Consider the following 17090-nt stretch of genomic DNA (forward strand, 5'->3'; position numbering starts at 1 on the left):
CGTCTCCAGGCCCTGCCTCTGTGTGAGTTTTCAATGGCTGGTAGCAGCCACGCCTCAGTGGGCCTGGTTTCTAACTTGTCTTGTCATGTTCTTCTTGCTGGAATCACAGTATGTCTAATACTGCAGAAGTAATTAAAAATAAACCAGGAGACAATGAACCCTTTCGACTCCCCCTTCAGCCGCCTGAGCTCTTCCCACGGTGACTGAGAATGCCTTCTCCTGTCACACCGTTGACTGACCACGAGAAATGAATGTTCTTGCTGTTTTCCTAAGACGGCGCTAGGATTTATCACTCTCAGGGGGAAAAAAAAATCAAGTAACAACACAGACTCGCCCCAAAATTCTGGACCAGAATGTGCTTTCTGGTCAGAGAGAAGGAAAGAGTGAGTGGAAGGGAAGGAAAACAAAGACAGAGAAATGCACCTGCTCATGGAAGCCCGGAAATAAAACAGCAGCACCCTGGGAAATTCACAGGAAATAAGAGTCTACGGCCTAGTCCATCACCCAGCCTGAAGTCAGTGAGCAAGACTGTTAGGACCGAAACCCTAGAGCCCCAGTCCAAGTCTCACTGCCTGGTTCTCCACACAAAGGCCCAAGAGAACTTCTGAAAACAATCAACTCACATCTCTCCCCGATTCAAAAGCCTCCCTTGGAAGCCATTACCCCTGGATCACAATCCCAGCTCTTACTGTGCCCACCAAAGCCCAGAGGAGGTAGCCTCTGCCTGTCCTCCTACTCTCCCACCATGACACGGACCCTGTATCCCTCAGACTCCAGCCACCTGCTCTTCATCCAGCTCTTCCTGTCCAATGTCTCCCCCTCTCCCTAGCAGCACACTCTGCTAGAGGGCTCCTTTCACTCATACACGCCTCCTTCCAGAGACTTCCTTTGTTGCCCTGTCTATAAGAGCTGCCACCACAGCACTCCCTGGTTCACACCCACGTTTGTCTTGTTCAGAAGATTAATCACAGCTGGGTGCAGTGGGCCACACCTGTACTCCCAGTGACTCAGGAGGCTGAGGCAGGAGGATAGCAGGTTCAGAGTCAGTCTCAGCAACTTAGTGAGACCCTGTCTTGAAATTAAAAAAAAAAAAAAGATTTAAGAGCACATAGAATGTAGCTCAGTGCCAAAGTGCCTCTGAGCCCCGGGTTCAATAGCCACTACCAAAAATAAATAAATAACTTTTAAAAGATTTATTGTGATTCTAATTAACTGGTCTTTTCACTTGGCTGTTCCTAGTGATCTGTTATTGCGCTCTATCTTATTAACCTCACACTTCTGGGCTGGGACACAGTGAGACCCCAATAAATACCTGTTGCATGAATTAACTACCTTCATGATTATCTCCTTCCCTCTATTCCCTCTGCCAACAGCCCCTGCCTTCCTTTATCCCCTGTACTAATGTGGTTCTATGTGACAAAGTATACACACTGCCAGTAGGGGAGTGTGAGAGGGACATTTTCTTTCTCTCTCTCTCTCTCTCTCTCTCTCTCTCTCTCTCACACACACACACACACACATACACACACACACCCCAGCAGTATGATCTTAACTCCTTCTCAAGTTAAGCCTGAGGTCTTGGGCTAATCCCTTGTCCTTTCAACCTGCTCAAAACAAAGTAATGAAATTGCTTTGTGGAAGCATTTGAAAGTCAGAGGAAAACAATGTAGTGTTTTCTTCTTTTTTGGTGGGGGGGGACTTTCAAATTGCTTAAGATTATTTAGGGATTAGGTTCTTAAAAACATAAGCCCTGACCCAGCTCAGAAACTGCTCTCTAAGATGGCACAGGCCCAGGTGGAAAGAAGAGGATAGGGGATTCCTGGGCTTTGCAAAACCACCTCAGAGGCTCTGAGGCAGAGCTAAGCCTTTCAGCACCCTGAAGGTCACTGGGCCAGGGCTGCCTTGGCCTTGAGGCTTTATCTTTCCAATTATGCCAAGAAAGAGACCTTCCTGGGCAAACCTCCAAGACAGCCCATATTGGAGATGGATAGGACATCCGCTTAAAGTTCCATGATCCCCAGTAGGGTTTTCAAAAGTGCTCCATTCTGCCATGAACCCAGGCCAAACCATGCTATGACTCACAACTTCCCTTGATTTCCAAACCAAGTACTGCTTTTGTCCCCTCTTTGTAGATCCCAGCAGGTGACCAAGGACCCTGAGCCCTGACATGCTCTAGAAGAACCCCAAGGCTACCATAATCATTGCCGTTCTTGAGACAACTGACAATAAACACAGCACACAGAGCTGAAGTAGCTTTCATCTTTGAAGTTCCTGTCCTTTTAGCAGAGGGAAGTCATTTAATCACACCCAGTCTGGTACTGAGGCCATGCAATTTACTCTCCTCTTGCTCTGTGCCTGTAGCCCTTATGGGGTCTGAGATCACAGAATTCTGGACTCTGATCATCCTGTACCCAGGAGCAAGAAGGCCAGGGAAATGTACCTATTGCAGCAATGTCTACTACATGGACACTCTGGCCTATGGTTATTTTATTTCACTTGACACTCAAGATGTGTTCATCCTGCTTTAGGATACAGGCTCAGTATTTGGCTATGGAAATCCATTTGCCCAGTTCCACCCAATGCTCATGGTGGAATCCTGAATCAGATATGAAGTCTTTTGGGGTCTCAGTTTCCTCCTCTGCTTAAGAGAGAGAGAGAGAGAGAGAGAGAGAGAGAGAGAGAGAGAGAGAGAGAGAGAGAGAAAGCAAGGGAGGGATAATAATAGTTCCCATCTCATGTGGTTTCTATGAGAATTAAATATACATGAAGCATTTAAAATAGTATCTGATTCTCAACATCCAAAATGAGCTATTATTAGTTCTATTTTATAAATTTAGGATATAAAAAATAAGCTTAAGCCAGGTTTGGTGGTACATGCCTGTAATCCCAGTGGCTTGGGAGACTGAGGCAGGAAGATTGTAAGTTCAAAGTCATCCTCAGCAATTTAGCAAGGCCCTAAGCAACTCAAAAAGACCTTGTCTCTAAATAAAATATACAAATGGGCTGGGGATGTGGTTCAGTGGTAAAGTGTCCCTGTCCCTGGGTTCAATCCCTGGTACCAATAATAATAATAACAAGTTTAAAATATTATCTTATTGAACAGGTTTCGGAGAATGGAAAGGAAGTAAACAGAACATTCTAAACTGCCTCTGTTGCTGTTCACATGAAGGACAGATTGTGCAGCAACACCTAGGAGGTACAGATGGGTCGCTATCCACACCACACACCAGTGTGTCCCCGTTTTACCTACAGCAGAAGCAAGTTAATGAGTGATCTGTTATTTGAGAGTTACAGGTCAACGCTTACCCCATAAAGAGTAACACAAAGCAAAACGAAATTTATTAATCCATGGGTAAGTTGATCCTGCCCCCATAGCAATAGGAATTATAGAGATTCCAATTTATTTTCGCTCAGGGAGTGTTACAGACTGAATGTTTGAATCCTCTCCATATCCGCATACTGGAATCCTAGCCTGCAATGTGACAGTATTAGGAGTTTGGGCCTTTGGGAGGTGATTAGGATAAATTGATGTCATAAAGATGGAGCCTTCAAGAAGGGGATCAGTGTTCTTTAAAGAGCCAGGAGAGAACCTCCCTGTTCTGATCTGTACCATGTGAGGATGCAAGAAGTCGGCAGGCAGTTTGCACACTGGACGTGGGCCCTTAGCAGAACTCAGCAAATGAGAACCCTGATCTCAAGCTTCCAGCCTCCAGAACCATAAGCAAGAAATTTGTGTCATTTACAAACCATTCAGTCAGAAGTATTTGGTCATAGCAGACTAAATTAAGACCAGGAATCTCTGGCTCCCTGGATCTTTGCAAAGAGGCCATCTGACACTCTCCAGGGTTTTCCCCTCTGTTAGATCAGTGACTGACAGCTGTGACATTCTGCCATGTGCCCAGGCCACTGCCAAGTTCAAAGGGCAGTCAAGTTTAACATGACTATATCTCAGGTCCTGGGTTCTAGCTCAAGGTCTAATAACCTGAAGCACACTCCTCTCCTAATCCATCACCCAGCCCTGAGGGGTTCTGAAGGAGACAGGAGTGGGACTCAGTACAGAAAAGCAGCGAGAGTCACTAAGCATTTTGGGGAGAGCACCCCCAGTATAAAGAGAACTATTTGCCATGGAATCCTCCATCCTTCCATCACTTATTCTGTGACTAGTTCACCCACATAGGAGAGATGGTAAGAGATGCAGAAATTATCACTGCCCTCTTCTGTTAAATTCAGCTGGTGCATAAAATTCTGCAGGTGACTCAAAGACCTTCAGCAACACACTGGTTGGTCTCAACTTCTTCAAAGATCCCAAAGAGCAGGGGGTTGGCAATATCCTTAAAGGGCCAGATAGTAAATATTTCAGACTCAGCAGGCTAGGCAGTCTCAGGCACAACCCTGCCACCAGTCACAGACAACACAGAAGCAAATGGATGTGTGCAACTGTGCTAAAATAGCATTAATTACAGACATTGAAATTTGAATTTCACATAATTTTCCTGTGTCATGGAATATTTCATATTCCATGAAATATTCTTTTTTTCCTGTTTAAAAATATACAAATCCTTCACAACCCATGGGCTGCAAAAACAAAGGCCATATTTGACCCACAGGCCATATTTTGCCTATCACTTTTTTTTTTTTTTTTTTTTTTGATACCAGGCATTGAATTAAGGGGCACTTAACTACTGAGCCACATTCCCAGCTCAGTAAAAATCTGTCCCAGATTTTGTTTAGGGACAGAATCTTGCTGAGTTGCTTAGGGCCTCGCTAAGTTGGTGAGGCTGGCTTTGAACCTGCGATCCTCTGGTCTCAGTCTCCAAAACCACTGGGATCACAGGTGTGTGCCACCATACCAGGCCCCCAGTCCCTTCTTTAAGTCACTTAACTGATTACTTTCTTACCTATCCATCCAACACATGTCTGTCTTATGCACATTTGAGGGGAGGAAATAAGTAATGATAAGTAATTCCATGACTTCCTTCTTTTTAAATTAGAAGAGCAACTGCATGATGGCAGGTACAGTCATTTTCCTTATTTAGATATATGCAGCTTTAGTTCTTGAGCAGATCCTGGAATAAGCGCCTTTCACATTGAGGAGTTCATATTTTATTCTGAATGTGTAAGAGCTACCATTAAGCCACTAACCAATGGATATTAAGCAAAAGTAAATGGCATCCCATCAATGAATAAAGAGCTCCTCACTTCTGCTCTCAGAAATGAAATGCTGGCAAGGGACACATTGCACAATCATGAGGAGGCCTTCATAGACTCGTGGTTAAGTCACCAATCATGCATTTCTTCCTCCAGTTTACTCTGAAATGTTTTATTAAGCATTTGCCTTGAGCAAGGCCCTGGTTAGGAGCTTTTAAAAATGACACTTACAAGTGTTCCTCTGGCCTGCTTTCCCAGTTTCCTTCTGTTTTTCCTTTCCTGGAGCCCAGCTGCCATACTGCAAAAAACCCAGGCTACTGTACTGAGGGCTGGATGCAGCATTGTCCTGAAGAATTAGATGTCACGTGGAGGAAAGGCCATGACAAGCAGAAGTGAGGCAGCTTGGCCGAGTTCCCACCTAACACAGTTTTGTTATCAGCTTCCCCAGATATCATTGGACTAGAACCACCACCCAATTAACTCAGAGAATCATAAGAAATAATAAATTATTGCTATCTAAAGCCTGAAAATTGAGGAATATTTTAAAGCATTACTGTGATAAGTGTTTGTCTTTCTTTGCTTCTTATGCTAGTTTTCTATGACTGCATAACAAATTACCAAACATATAGTTCTTCAAAACAATACATATTTATCATTGCATAGCTTCTGTTGGTCAGGTGCCTGGATGCAGTCTGGCTGAGCTTTCTGCTGGTCTTCTGATGTTGAAAGGGCTGTGTTTTCATCTGGAGGTCCAACTGGCGAAGACTCCATCTCCAAGCTCACTTGGATTGTTGGAGGAATTCATTTCCTTGGGGCTATAAGACTGAGGACCCAGCTTTCTTTCTGGCAGTGGGCTAGAGGCCACCATCAGGTTCTGGGGCTGACTATAGTTCTTTGCCACATGGGCTTCTGCAAACAGCTGTGACTTCACCAGCAAAGAGAGTGTGTCTGTCCTCACGGAGGCTCCAGCCCCTCTTTCAAGTGTGAGATTAAATCAGGCCCATCTATTAAATAATTATAATACTCCTTTTGATTATCTCAAGAATCAGCTAACCAAGGAGAAAAAAAATCCCTTCACTTGTACAAAATTCTATTGGTTAGAAGTAAATCACAGGTCTTGCCCCGACTCAAGGTGAAGAGATTGCACTCGGCATACTGCCCCAAAGGGGCAGGAATCATGAAGCTTCCCAAAACTTTCTACACCATATTTCTTGGCAAGGATGGGATGTAGTGAAAGGTGTTGGGATTGTTTAGAAAAGGGGAACCTATTCTCATAGACCCACCAAAAAAATGAAGATGAGAGACAGACCCAGAAGCAATTACGGTATTGGACACCAAGCTATACCTCCTTTAAGATAATTCCTAGAGAATCTGGAGTTGAGGGTTGAACGTGGTGGGTTCTGGCTGAGAAGGGGGACAACTCAGGGCAAATGTAAGAGAAGAGAGCAAATCTTTGGTGCTGAGAAATGCAGGTCCTGCTTGGGAACTAGCAAGTACCTATTAATCAAGAGCCGTGGTCAGGGAATCCATCCACACCTATGGGTAGGTAAAGCATATGAGTGAGATGGACTGAGAGGAAACAATGGAGGTATAAGGATCAGGATCACAAAGAGTGTGCATCGGCTGTCAAAGGGGATAGGTGTTTCTCAGTTCCCGTCACTTATTGCTCTAGGGAATGTGAACCCCAAAGGACCAGCTGTACCCCATTATGAAAAAAACTAAGACATTAAATTTTGATATCATATCTTCAGCTTTGTAAAGGCCAACCAACAATTGACAGTTTTCTAAAGAGAGTGTGGGCCAAGACCCACACACCTGTGCCCTGGGTTTGACCATGGGAACAGGTCCTTGCAATGGTTTAGAGAGGGAAACAAGAGTAACAAACCCCATGCAAGAACCAAACCTGATTCCTTGGGCTATTTGTTATGGCAGTGGTTCTCCAACTCTGGTTCCCCCATCAGCAGCATCTGAGTTTCCCAGAGATTTGTTAGGAACCCAGACTCTCGGGCCCCACCCATGATGAGTCAGAAGCTCCAGGGTGGGTGGAGGCCAGCAAGCTTGCGTGGGAACAAGCCCTCCAGGTGATACTGAGGCTCACTCAAGTTTGAGAACCACTGTTTGACGGGAATCAGGTTCCATTCTTAGGAGCTTTTTTTTTTTCCCTGAACCCATTTCCTGTTTTTATAGTCTTGAGGATTGCCAGCTACAGCAGGACACACAGGACCCCCTACTAAATTGTGAAAATTCAATGTAATGGAGAATGATAACTGCCTGGGTATTCCACATCATCTCACTTTATCGCAGTGCTAAATCATACTGGGTTTTTATGCAAATGTATTGCCTACACCCTCATGGGGAAGTTCATAAAGAAGAGAATGGAAGTGTATATGAATGCCATGGAACTCTCCATGATGGGGCAGAAGGGAAGAGAGTGGGCTATTCATTTATAATAATAGTAAAAAAAAAAAAAAAAAAAAACCCTCTTGCTACAGAAAGGAACCTATTTCTGCTTCATAATATTTTATAAGCAGTGAAATGGCTTTATTTCTAGGACCCTCGCTCCACTTAATCCAAGAACAAACCTGGCCTAAAATCAATATTGTTCATGTGGAAAGACACACTGTAATGTGTGTTTCATCTGAAGATTTAGAACTCTGCATCCCCCAGTCTATGTCTCTTTACAAGTAAGGGCAGAGTGTTTAAAGACTGTCATTCCTGGGAAACTGCTATCCATCGAGTATTATCAAATGGGAGAGATTCATGGAAAATGGCACGTGAGGTGCATATGATAAACATTTGTTGTTAAGTGAGCTGCTTATTGAAAGGTCCCTTCACTCTTCTTTTTTTTTTTTTCATATGGTCCTTAATAACGCAAAAGACCTGCACTGTGCTGTGAGATGTCATGACACCCGTGAACTTTCTATTTTGGCTGCAAAATAGCCACAGTCCTATTCTTACTTTCTAGTACCAGGGTCTCACCAGGTCCCCTCAGTCAGTAGGCCACCCCACAAGGCTGCGTATTAGAACCTGCCCCAAACCCGGCACTGTGTCATGTGCTACAGGGGCACAAGAGTGTCCAGCACCTTTCTCCCTTCACATCACATATGCTTAGAAGGAATTCATTCTGGCCTCTGACTGTCCCCAGGAATCATCATCCAAGATGCTGCCAGTGTTTAAAATCACTTTGTTCTAGAATGAACCTCCATCTCATCCAAGGACTGGGTCCTAAACTCAGTGCTCCACATTCGCTCCTGGTTGTCCTTTGGGCAGATGCGATGTCAGCATCCTGCAGAATTTCCGTAAGCCTAGCACAGCCACGTTCCCTCCAGCTTCAGAGGTAATGGCCATTTCCAAAGTTAAACACCAGGGGAAGAAGCTGGTATCTGTTTGGGGACCATGTTGTACAATATATATATATATATATACTTTTAATCACCAGACTGGTTTGGTGGGGTGAGATCCTGTGTTATCAGCGACACGGATATCAAGAATGACTAAGGGAATTAGGAATAACATCTCCCATCTCATGTTCCCACAAGGGCATGGGTTCCCTGGATACAGCCAAGGGTGCAGTTATCATTTGTCTTGTTTCTCTTTTGACAAGTGTGTGCGGTTGGTTCAATTCTCAGAAAAAAAATATGCAAAATAGACAGCAGGATGCGCTTGACCTGGATTGAAACAGTCAGGAGAATGGTGATATCTTATGGAACAGAAAAATGCACTGTGATACCTCAGAATGGCACTCATTCTGCCTGACCTCTTTTCTCTGCTAAAATTCCACCACTTAGGTGAGACAGTGATAACCAACTGCCAACTGTCTGATCTGTACCTACTTGGGAAACTCATTAAAAATAAGGATTACTCCATCTCATCTCCAGAGATAATGGTTCTGCGGGTGTGGGGTAGGATCCAGCACTCATAATTGTAAAAATCTCCTCAGGCAGCTCAGACAAGCTAAGAGCTTGAGGAACCTTTGAATTAAGGCACCCAGAAATATTAATATCAGCCAGGAATACCATAAGATATCATCTCACAAGATAAATAAATGTCCACTTGGAAACCAAAGAAGGATTAGAACAGCGAGCAGAAGAGCTTTGTAAAGAGTGGGATGCAGCCTTGAGAGATGGAGAGAAGGTTCCATCTAGGTGGTACTGGAGGGTTGAGGAAGGAACTATAGAAACACAATCCATAAAGGAGACAGCTTCAGGACCATCAGGCTGATGTCACCATTCTACAGGTTCAGGGTCCCAAGCAAGCAGTTTCGCTCCAAGGCAAATAAAAATACAGAGACGGGTTTGCCCAATGTGAACACAGCATTCTTCACAATGAATCTTTTCACTGAACATGTTCAATGTGATTTTAGGGGTTTCTGCTCTCTTCCAAAACAGTTTCATTTTAAAAACAGAAAGTCATAGTATTTGATTTTGGTCAACCAAACATGCAAGGCTGAAAAACCAGAGGTCATTATGAGATTAAGCCTCCATGGGACAATCATCTGAAAACAATTGGAAGGTTATGATAAAGACTGTACCCTGGACATGGTGCCGGCATCAACTTACCTTTCGGTCCGGCCAGTTGTATTTTGCAAAAATGGTATCATAGGTGTCCACCGCCCCATCGGTGATGAGCATGATGGCCTGGCTGCAGATACTTCCTTGTCCCGTATGGTTGAACTGTGAACAGAAAGAAGTTCAAAGTAAAATACACACCAGAGTTCTGGGTACCTGCAAGACTTCAGGGGCACAAGCGGGGTTTGGGAAACAGTGCAAGAGGTCACTGGGCACCACCCAGACAGGACCTACAGGATAAGCCTTTCAGCAAGGACCACCATATCTGCTCTGACAGATTCGAACTAAATGCAGACCATGGAAGGAATTCTGAAAAATTGTAGCCTGGATAAAATCTCTCGTATCTTCACGCATGAACCACTTTTCAGAAAACAAGTCCAAAGGAGTTGACACAAGAAGCTTTAAGGGCATATTAAGTGGGCAGCAGGATGTCAGAGAGGCAACATCTCTTCCAAAATCTAAAGGAGGCTGGTGGTCTCAGGGATAGACAGTGTACCATATAATAACATTAAGGACAAATAGAGAATAAATTCAGGAATATGATCATTCACATTAGAAGACTTAGCACTCTTTATTTAAGGGGTTGTTAATGGTGTATATTAATCACATTTAACAGTTTGTATTAGTTCACTTGTATGTATGGGAGGCTGAAATTTCAAGTTATGCCACTGGCGTGCAAAACTCTAAAAATTCCAGCTTTACCTAGTGTTTTAAAAGTTCTTTGTCTTTTTGAAGAGTATCCAGAGTGATCAAACGTACTTGGCTGAGTAATGTGTCCCTCCCTTGAATCTGAGGTGAAAAATTCCTTGAGTGAAAGTTTTTAGTGATGCAATTCAAAGTAACACCACGTCCCTTAAAACCCTATAATTACACAATAATGCTGAAGCCTGGGGAACACACAGGAAATCCTAAACCTTCAAGAGGGAAACTACCTTTTTTATAATCTACAAAATGTATTCATTTGTTCTAAAATGATTTGCTAAGTGCCCACATAGGGCTGGGGATGAAACACACAAAAACAACTCTTCCTCCTATAGCTTCTATTCTCTTTGTGAAGCCGTACAAAAACAAGATTAATAATTATTAATTCATGTACATGTATGACTGCATAACCAATGTGATCCTACAATAGGTATAATCAGAAAAATGAGAGATTACACTCCACTTATGTATGATCTATCAAAATGTATAAATGCATTCTACTGACATGTGCAACTCATTAGAACAAATTTAAAAAATTAAAATAAAAAAGAATTTAAAAATAAATAAATAAATAATGAATAAACTACATTGTATGTTTGATAATAATGATGCTAAGGAGGTAAGAAGAGGAAAGCAGAGGGAGAGAGAAAAGGGGAAGGGGTCATTTTATTTTAAAGTAGTCAGGGAAGACTTCACTGAGAAGGTAACATTCGAATAACACCTGAAGGAGGTGCCTATGAGGGAGAAGGGGAAAGGAAAGAGGTCAAACGCTAAGTGCAGAGGCGCTGACTGGGAGCAAGACCAATGTGTTTAATCTATTGGCTGTGACACTGGGAAAAGATGTAGGGTACTCTTGGTGGTGCTGACTGGCCACTAGTGAACCAGAGAGAAAAAAAAAATAGCATTTGAGTTGAAGATTTAGCACCCAGTGTTCATGCACTTAGAGGTCTGATGTGGAGTTGAACCATGAATAATTAGATGAAATGGGCGGAAGGATGGGTGGAAGGGTGGATAGGTGGTTGGTTGGATGGATGAATGGATGGGTGAATGGGTGGATGGATGGATGCATGGATGGGTGGATGCATGGATGGATGGGTGCATGGATGGGTAGATGGATAGTAGGATGGATGGGTGGCTGGCTGGCTGGATGGATAAATGGATGAATAGGTGGGTGGATGGATGGGTGGGTGGATGGATGGGTAGATGGATGGGTGGATGGATGGAAACATGAAACTGCATGGGACAGAGCAAACATACATGGTGTATCAAGGTATAAATAGAAAGAACACAGCTGTGTGCCTAGATAGGATCTTGAGCATTCACTTCTTCATTTATAAGATGAGAATACCATCCCTATGTGGCTGTTACACCACAGGTTAAATGCTCCCTATTTGCTGGGCTATACATATGAACTCAATCCTTACTATAGCCTCAGAGATGGGTGGGGAAGCTGAAATGACAAAGGTCTTTGAGCAATGGTGATCGCTGTTGTTTTGGATTTGGTTTGAGAGTGTCCCTCAGGGGTTCTGGTGTTGGAGGCTCACTCTTCGGTGTGACTATGTTGGGAGTGGTATGGACTTTTAAGAGGTGGTGTCAAGTGGGAGGTCCTTAGGTCATTCATTGAGGGTCTGCCCTCAGAAGAGGCGAAGGCAGTTCTCAAGAGAGCAAACTGTAAGAGTGAACATGACCTTTAGTCTGCCTCTGGCTTCCAGTTTCAAGATACCATCTCTCACTCTTGCACACACTTCAGCAGCATCTGTCATTATGCTCTCACCAGAGACCAAGCCAATGGGGCCCCTCAATCTTAGACTTTCAGACCCCCAAACTGTGAACTAACTTCTTTTCTTTATAGTTACCCTGCCTCAGGTATTTTGTTATAATAACTAAAAATGGACTAATGTGGTGATGCACGGTAGGGCTCCACAAATGTTAATTTCTTTCTCCTGCCTCTTCCTCTCTCCATCCTTCCCATAGTTGCAGAGTCATATATCAGTACTATGGCTACAACCTTGTAAGTGAGTACTCCTAAAATTCTGTGTCTTAGGCATTTGCTTCACTTTAGTCCTGGCCCAAATAGCCGCTGCTACAAGTCATACCAAACATGTGGCCTTGAATTACCAGCACATAAGACTTAATGATGCACACATTAGTAGATGAAAATACGTAAAAACCAAAGCCATCACAAAGGCGATCCAAGATGGCGGCCTAGAGGGAGACTGCACCTCCGGTCGCTCCACAACCCAGGAGTTAAGAAGGGGAGGCACTGAGAGACTCGGACTGAAGTGGAGCCACGGGTGAGTCTGCCCACTGGGTAAAGCTCGGCCGGGTGGCAGGCCCAGATAGAGGTGGCTTATCGGAGCCGGGCAGGGCAGCTAGAGTCATCCACAGGCAGTCCTGCGCACTCCGGCGGTGGGCCCCGCCCACACAGCCAGCTTCTCCAGGTTCTCGGAACGGAACTGGCCCGCTAGTGAGAGCCTGTCTGAACAGAGCACGCTCCGAGTCCCGGAGCCCCTGCAGTGCAGTGTACTCCTGCAAAGAACCAGCGGAGAGGCTCGATCTGCAGTCAGCCTCAGGGATAAGGGCAGGGCAGCCGGAGACCTCTTCAGGCGGCTCTACCCACTCCGGCTGCGGGCTCTCTTCACGGGGCGATCCAAGATGGCGGCCTAGAGGGAGACTGCACCCCCGGTCGCTCCAGAACCCAGGAGTTAAGAAGGGGAGGCATTGAGAGACTCGGACTGAAGTGGAGCCACGGGTGAGTCTGCCCACTGGGTAAAGCTCGGCCCGGGTGGCAGGCCCAGATAGAGGTGGCTTATCGGAGCCGGGCAGGGCAGCTAGAGTCATCCACAGGCAGTCCTGCGCACTCCGGCGGTGGGCCCCGCCCACACAGCCAGCTTCTCCAGGTTCTCGGAACGGAACTGGCCCGCTAGTGAGAGCCTGTCTGAACAGAGCACGCTCCGAGTCCCGGAGCTGCTGCAGTGCAGTGTACTCCTGCAAAGAACCAGCGGAGAGCCTCGATCTGCAGTCAGCCTCAGGGATAAGGACAGGGCAGCCGGAGACCTCTTCAGGCGGCTCTGCCCACTCCGGCTGCGGGCTCTCTTCACGGGGCGATCCAAGATGGCGGCCTAGAGGGAGACTGCACCCCCCGTCGCTCCAGAACCCAGGAGTTAAGAAGGGGAGGCATTGAGAGACTCGGACTGAAGTGGAGCCACGGGTGAGTCTGCCCACTGGGTAAAGCTCAACCCGGGTGGCAGGCCCAGATAGAGGTGGCTTAGCAGAGCCGGGCAGGGCAGCTTGAGTCTTCCCAAGGTAGTCTTCCACACTCCGGCAGTGGGCTCTTCCCACACGGCCAGCTGCACGGTGCAGGCCCACAGTGAGAGCATTTCCGCACAGAGCCAGTTCCAAAACGTGGAACCAGTAGGGGGCTAGGGGCAGTATTCTTCGAATGAGCTGCTTTATCAGATTCCTCCAAGACATCAGGCTACTGAAGGCTGGGAGGTGATACACTGGAAATCTACTGGGACACTATAAGCCAATAGTGGAAAACTGCAATATCTCAGGGTCCCACTGACAACTGACCATTATGAGAAAACAAGGGAAGAAAATGTCCCAAACAAACCTAGATACTACATCAATAAAACCCAATGACAGCAGAGCAGAAGAAATGTCAGAAAGGGAGTTCAGAATGTACGTAATTAAAACGATCAGGGAAGCTAATGAGGAGATGAAAGAGCAAATGCAGGCATTGAAGGAGGAGATGAAAGAGCAAATGCAGGCATTAAATGATCGCACCAATCAACAGTTAAAAGACCAAATACGGGAAGCAAGAGATCATTTCAATAAAGAGTTAGAGATACTGAAAAAAAACCAAACTGAAATCCTTGAAATGAAGGAAACAATAAACCAAGTTAAAAACTCCATAGAAAGCATAACCAATAGGATAGAACACCTGGAAGACAGAACCTCAGACATTGAAGACAAAATATTTAACCTTGAAAACAAAGTGGAACAAACAGAGAAGATGGTAAGAAATCATGAACAGAATCTCCAAGAACTATGGGATATCATGAAAAGGCCAAATTTGAGAATTATTGGGATTGAGGAAGGCTTAGAGAAACAAACCAAAGGAATGAACAATCTATTCAATGAAATAATAACAGAAAATTTCCCAAATCTGAAGAACGAAATGGAAAACCAAGTACAAGAGGCTTATAGAACTCCAAACATACAAAATTACAACAGACCCACACCAAGGCACATTATTATGAAAATACCTAACATACAAAATAAAGACAGAATTTTAAAGGCCGCGAGAGAAAAGAATCAAATTACATTCAGAGGGAAACCAATAAGAATATCAGCAGATTTTTCAATCCAGACCCTAAAAGCTAGAAGGGCCTGGAACAACATATACCAAGCCCTGAAAGAAAATGGATGCCAACCAAGAATCTTATACCCAGCAAAACTTACCTTCAAATTTGACGATGAAATAAGATCCTTCCATGATAAACAAAAGCTAAAGGAATTTACAAAAAGAAAGCCAGCATTACAGAACATTCTCAGCAAAATATTCCATGAGGAAGAGATGAAAAACAACGATGCAAATCAGCAACAGGAGGCGCTAGCCTAAAGGAATAGCCAAATAAAGGAGAAACCAAATCATGTCAAAAACAAATATGAGTCAATTGACTGGGAATACAAATCATATCACAATAATAACCCTGAATGTTAATGGCCTGAATTCATCAATCAAAAGACACAGACTGGCAGATTGGATTAAAAAGAAAAATCCAACAATATGCTGCCTGCAAGAGACACATCTCATAGAAAGAGACACCCATAGACTAAAGGTGAAAGGATGGGGAAAAACATACCATGCACACGGACACAGCAAAAAAGCTGGAGTATCCATCCTCATCTCAGATAATGTGGACTTCAAACCAAAACTAGTCAGAAGGGATAAAGAAGGACATTACATGCTGCTTAAGGGAAGCATAAATCAGCAAGACATAACAATCATAAATATCTATGCCCCGAACATTGGCTCATCCACGTACGTCAAACAAATCCTTCTCAATTCCAGAAATCAAATAGACCACAACACAATAATACTAGGCGATTTTAACACACCTCTCTCACCACTGGATAGATCGTCCAAACAAAAATTGAATAAAGAAACTATAGATCTCAACAACACAATCAGCAATTTAGACTTAACGGACATATATAGAATATACCATCCAACAAAGAATGAATACACTTTCTTCTCAGCAGCACATGGATCCTTCTCTAAAATAGACCATATTTTATGCCACAAAGCTACTGTTAGTAAATACAAGAAGATAGAGATACTACCTTGTACTCTATCAGATCATAATGGATTGAAATTAGAAATAAATGACAGAATAAAAAACAGAAACTTCTCCAATACCTGGAGACTAAATAATACACTATTATATGATGAATGGATAACAGAAGACATCAGGAGGGAAATAAAAAAATTCTTAGAAGTAAACGAGAACAAAGACACATCATATCAAAATCTCTGGGACACTATGAAAGCAGTACTTAGAGGAAGATTTATTTCATGGGGTGCATTCAAAAAAAGAAGTAGAAATCAACAAATAAACGAGTTAACACTACAGCTCAAATCACTAGAAAAAGAAGAGCAGACCAATACCAAAAGTAGTAGAAGACAGGAAATAGTTAAAATCACAGCCGAAATCAACGAAATCGAAACAAAAGAAACAATCGGAAAAATTAATAAAATAAATAGTTGGTTCTTTGAAAAAATAAATAAAATTGATAAACCCTTAGCCACACTAACAAAGAGAAAGAGGGAGAAAACTCAAATTACTAAAATTCAGAATGAACAAGGAAACATCACAACAGACACGAGTGAAATACAAAACATAATTAGAAGCTATTTCGAAAATCTATACTCCAACAAAACAGAAAACCTTGAAGACATCAACAAATTTCTAGAGACATATGAACTACCTAAACTGAACGAGGAGGACGTACACAACTTAAATAAACCAATTTCAAGCAATGAAATAGAAGAGGTCATCAAAAGCCTACCAACAAAGAAAAGTCCAGGACCAGATGGGTTCTCAGCCGAGTTCTATAAAACCTTTAAAGAAGAGCTCATTCCAATACTCCTCAAACTATTCCATGAAATAGAAGAGGAGGGAACCCTACCAAACTCGTTCTATGAAGCCAATATCACCCTGATACCTAAACCAGACAGAGACACATCAAGGAAAGAAAATTTCAGACCAATATCCTTAATGAACATCGATGCAAAAATTCTCAACAAAATTTTAGCAAATCGCATACAAATATATATTAAAAAGATAGTGCACCACGATCAAGTGGGTTTTATCCCAGGGATGCAAGGTTGGTTCAACATTCGGAAATCAATAAATGTCATTCACCATATCAACAGACTTAAAGTTAAGAATCACATGATTATTTCAATAGATGCAGAAAAAGCATTTGATAAAATACAGCATCCCTTCATGCTCAAAACACTAGAAAAAATTGGGGTAATGGGAACATTCCTAAACATTATAAAGGCCATCTACGCTAAGCCCATGGCTAATATCATTCTAAATGGTGAAAAACTGAAAGCGTTCCCCCTAAAAACTGAAACAAGGCAGGGATGCCCTCTTT

At 43.5% G+C, this 17090-nt stretch overlaps 1 protein-coding gene across 2 annotated transcripts in view; it reads right to left on the reverse strand.

Moving 5' to 3' along the window:
- Positions 1-17090, reverse strand: part of Cacna2d3 (calcium voltage-gated channel auxiliary subunit alpha2delta 3) — an 885854-nt gene that overhangs the window by 416207 nt on the left and 452557 nt on the right. For both annotated transcript variants that reach the window (XM_047531971.1, XM_047531972.1), the window contains exon 11: positions 9708-9821. In XM_047531971.1, coding sequence (XP_047387927.1) covers positions 9708-9821 — 114 coding nt within the window. The remainder of the gene's footprint in view (positions 1-9707; positions 9822-17090) is intronic.

This window comes from Sciurus carolinensis, chromosome 17, assembly GCF_902686445.1.
Source record: "Sciurus carolinensis chromosome 17, mSciCar1.2, whole genome shotgun sequence".
Lineage (NCBI taxonomy): Eukaryota > Metazoa > Chordata > Mammalia > Rodentia > Sciuridae > Sciurus > Sciurus carolinensis.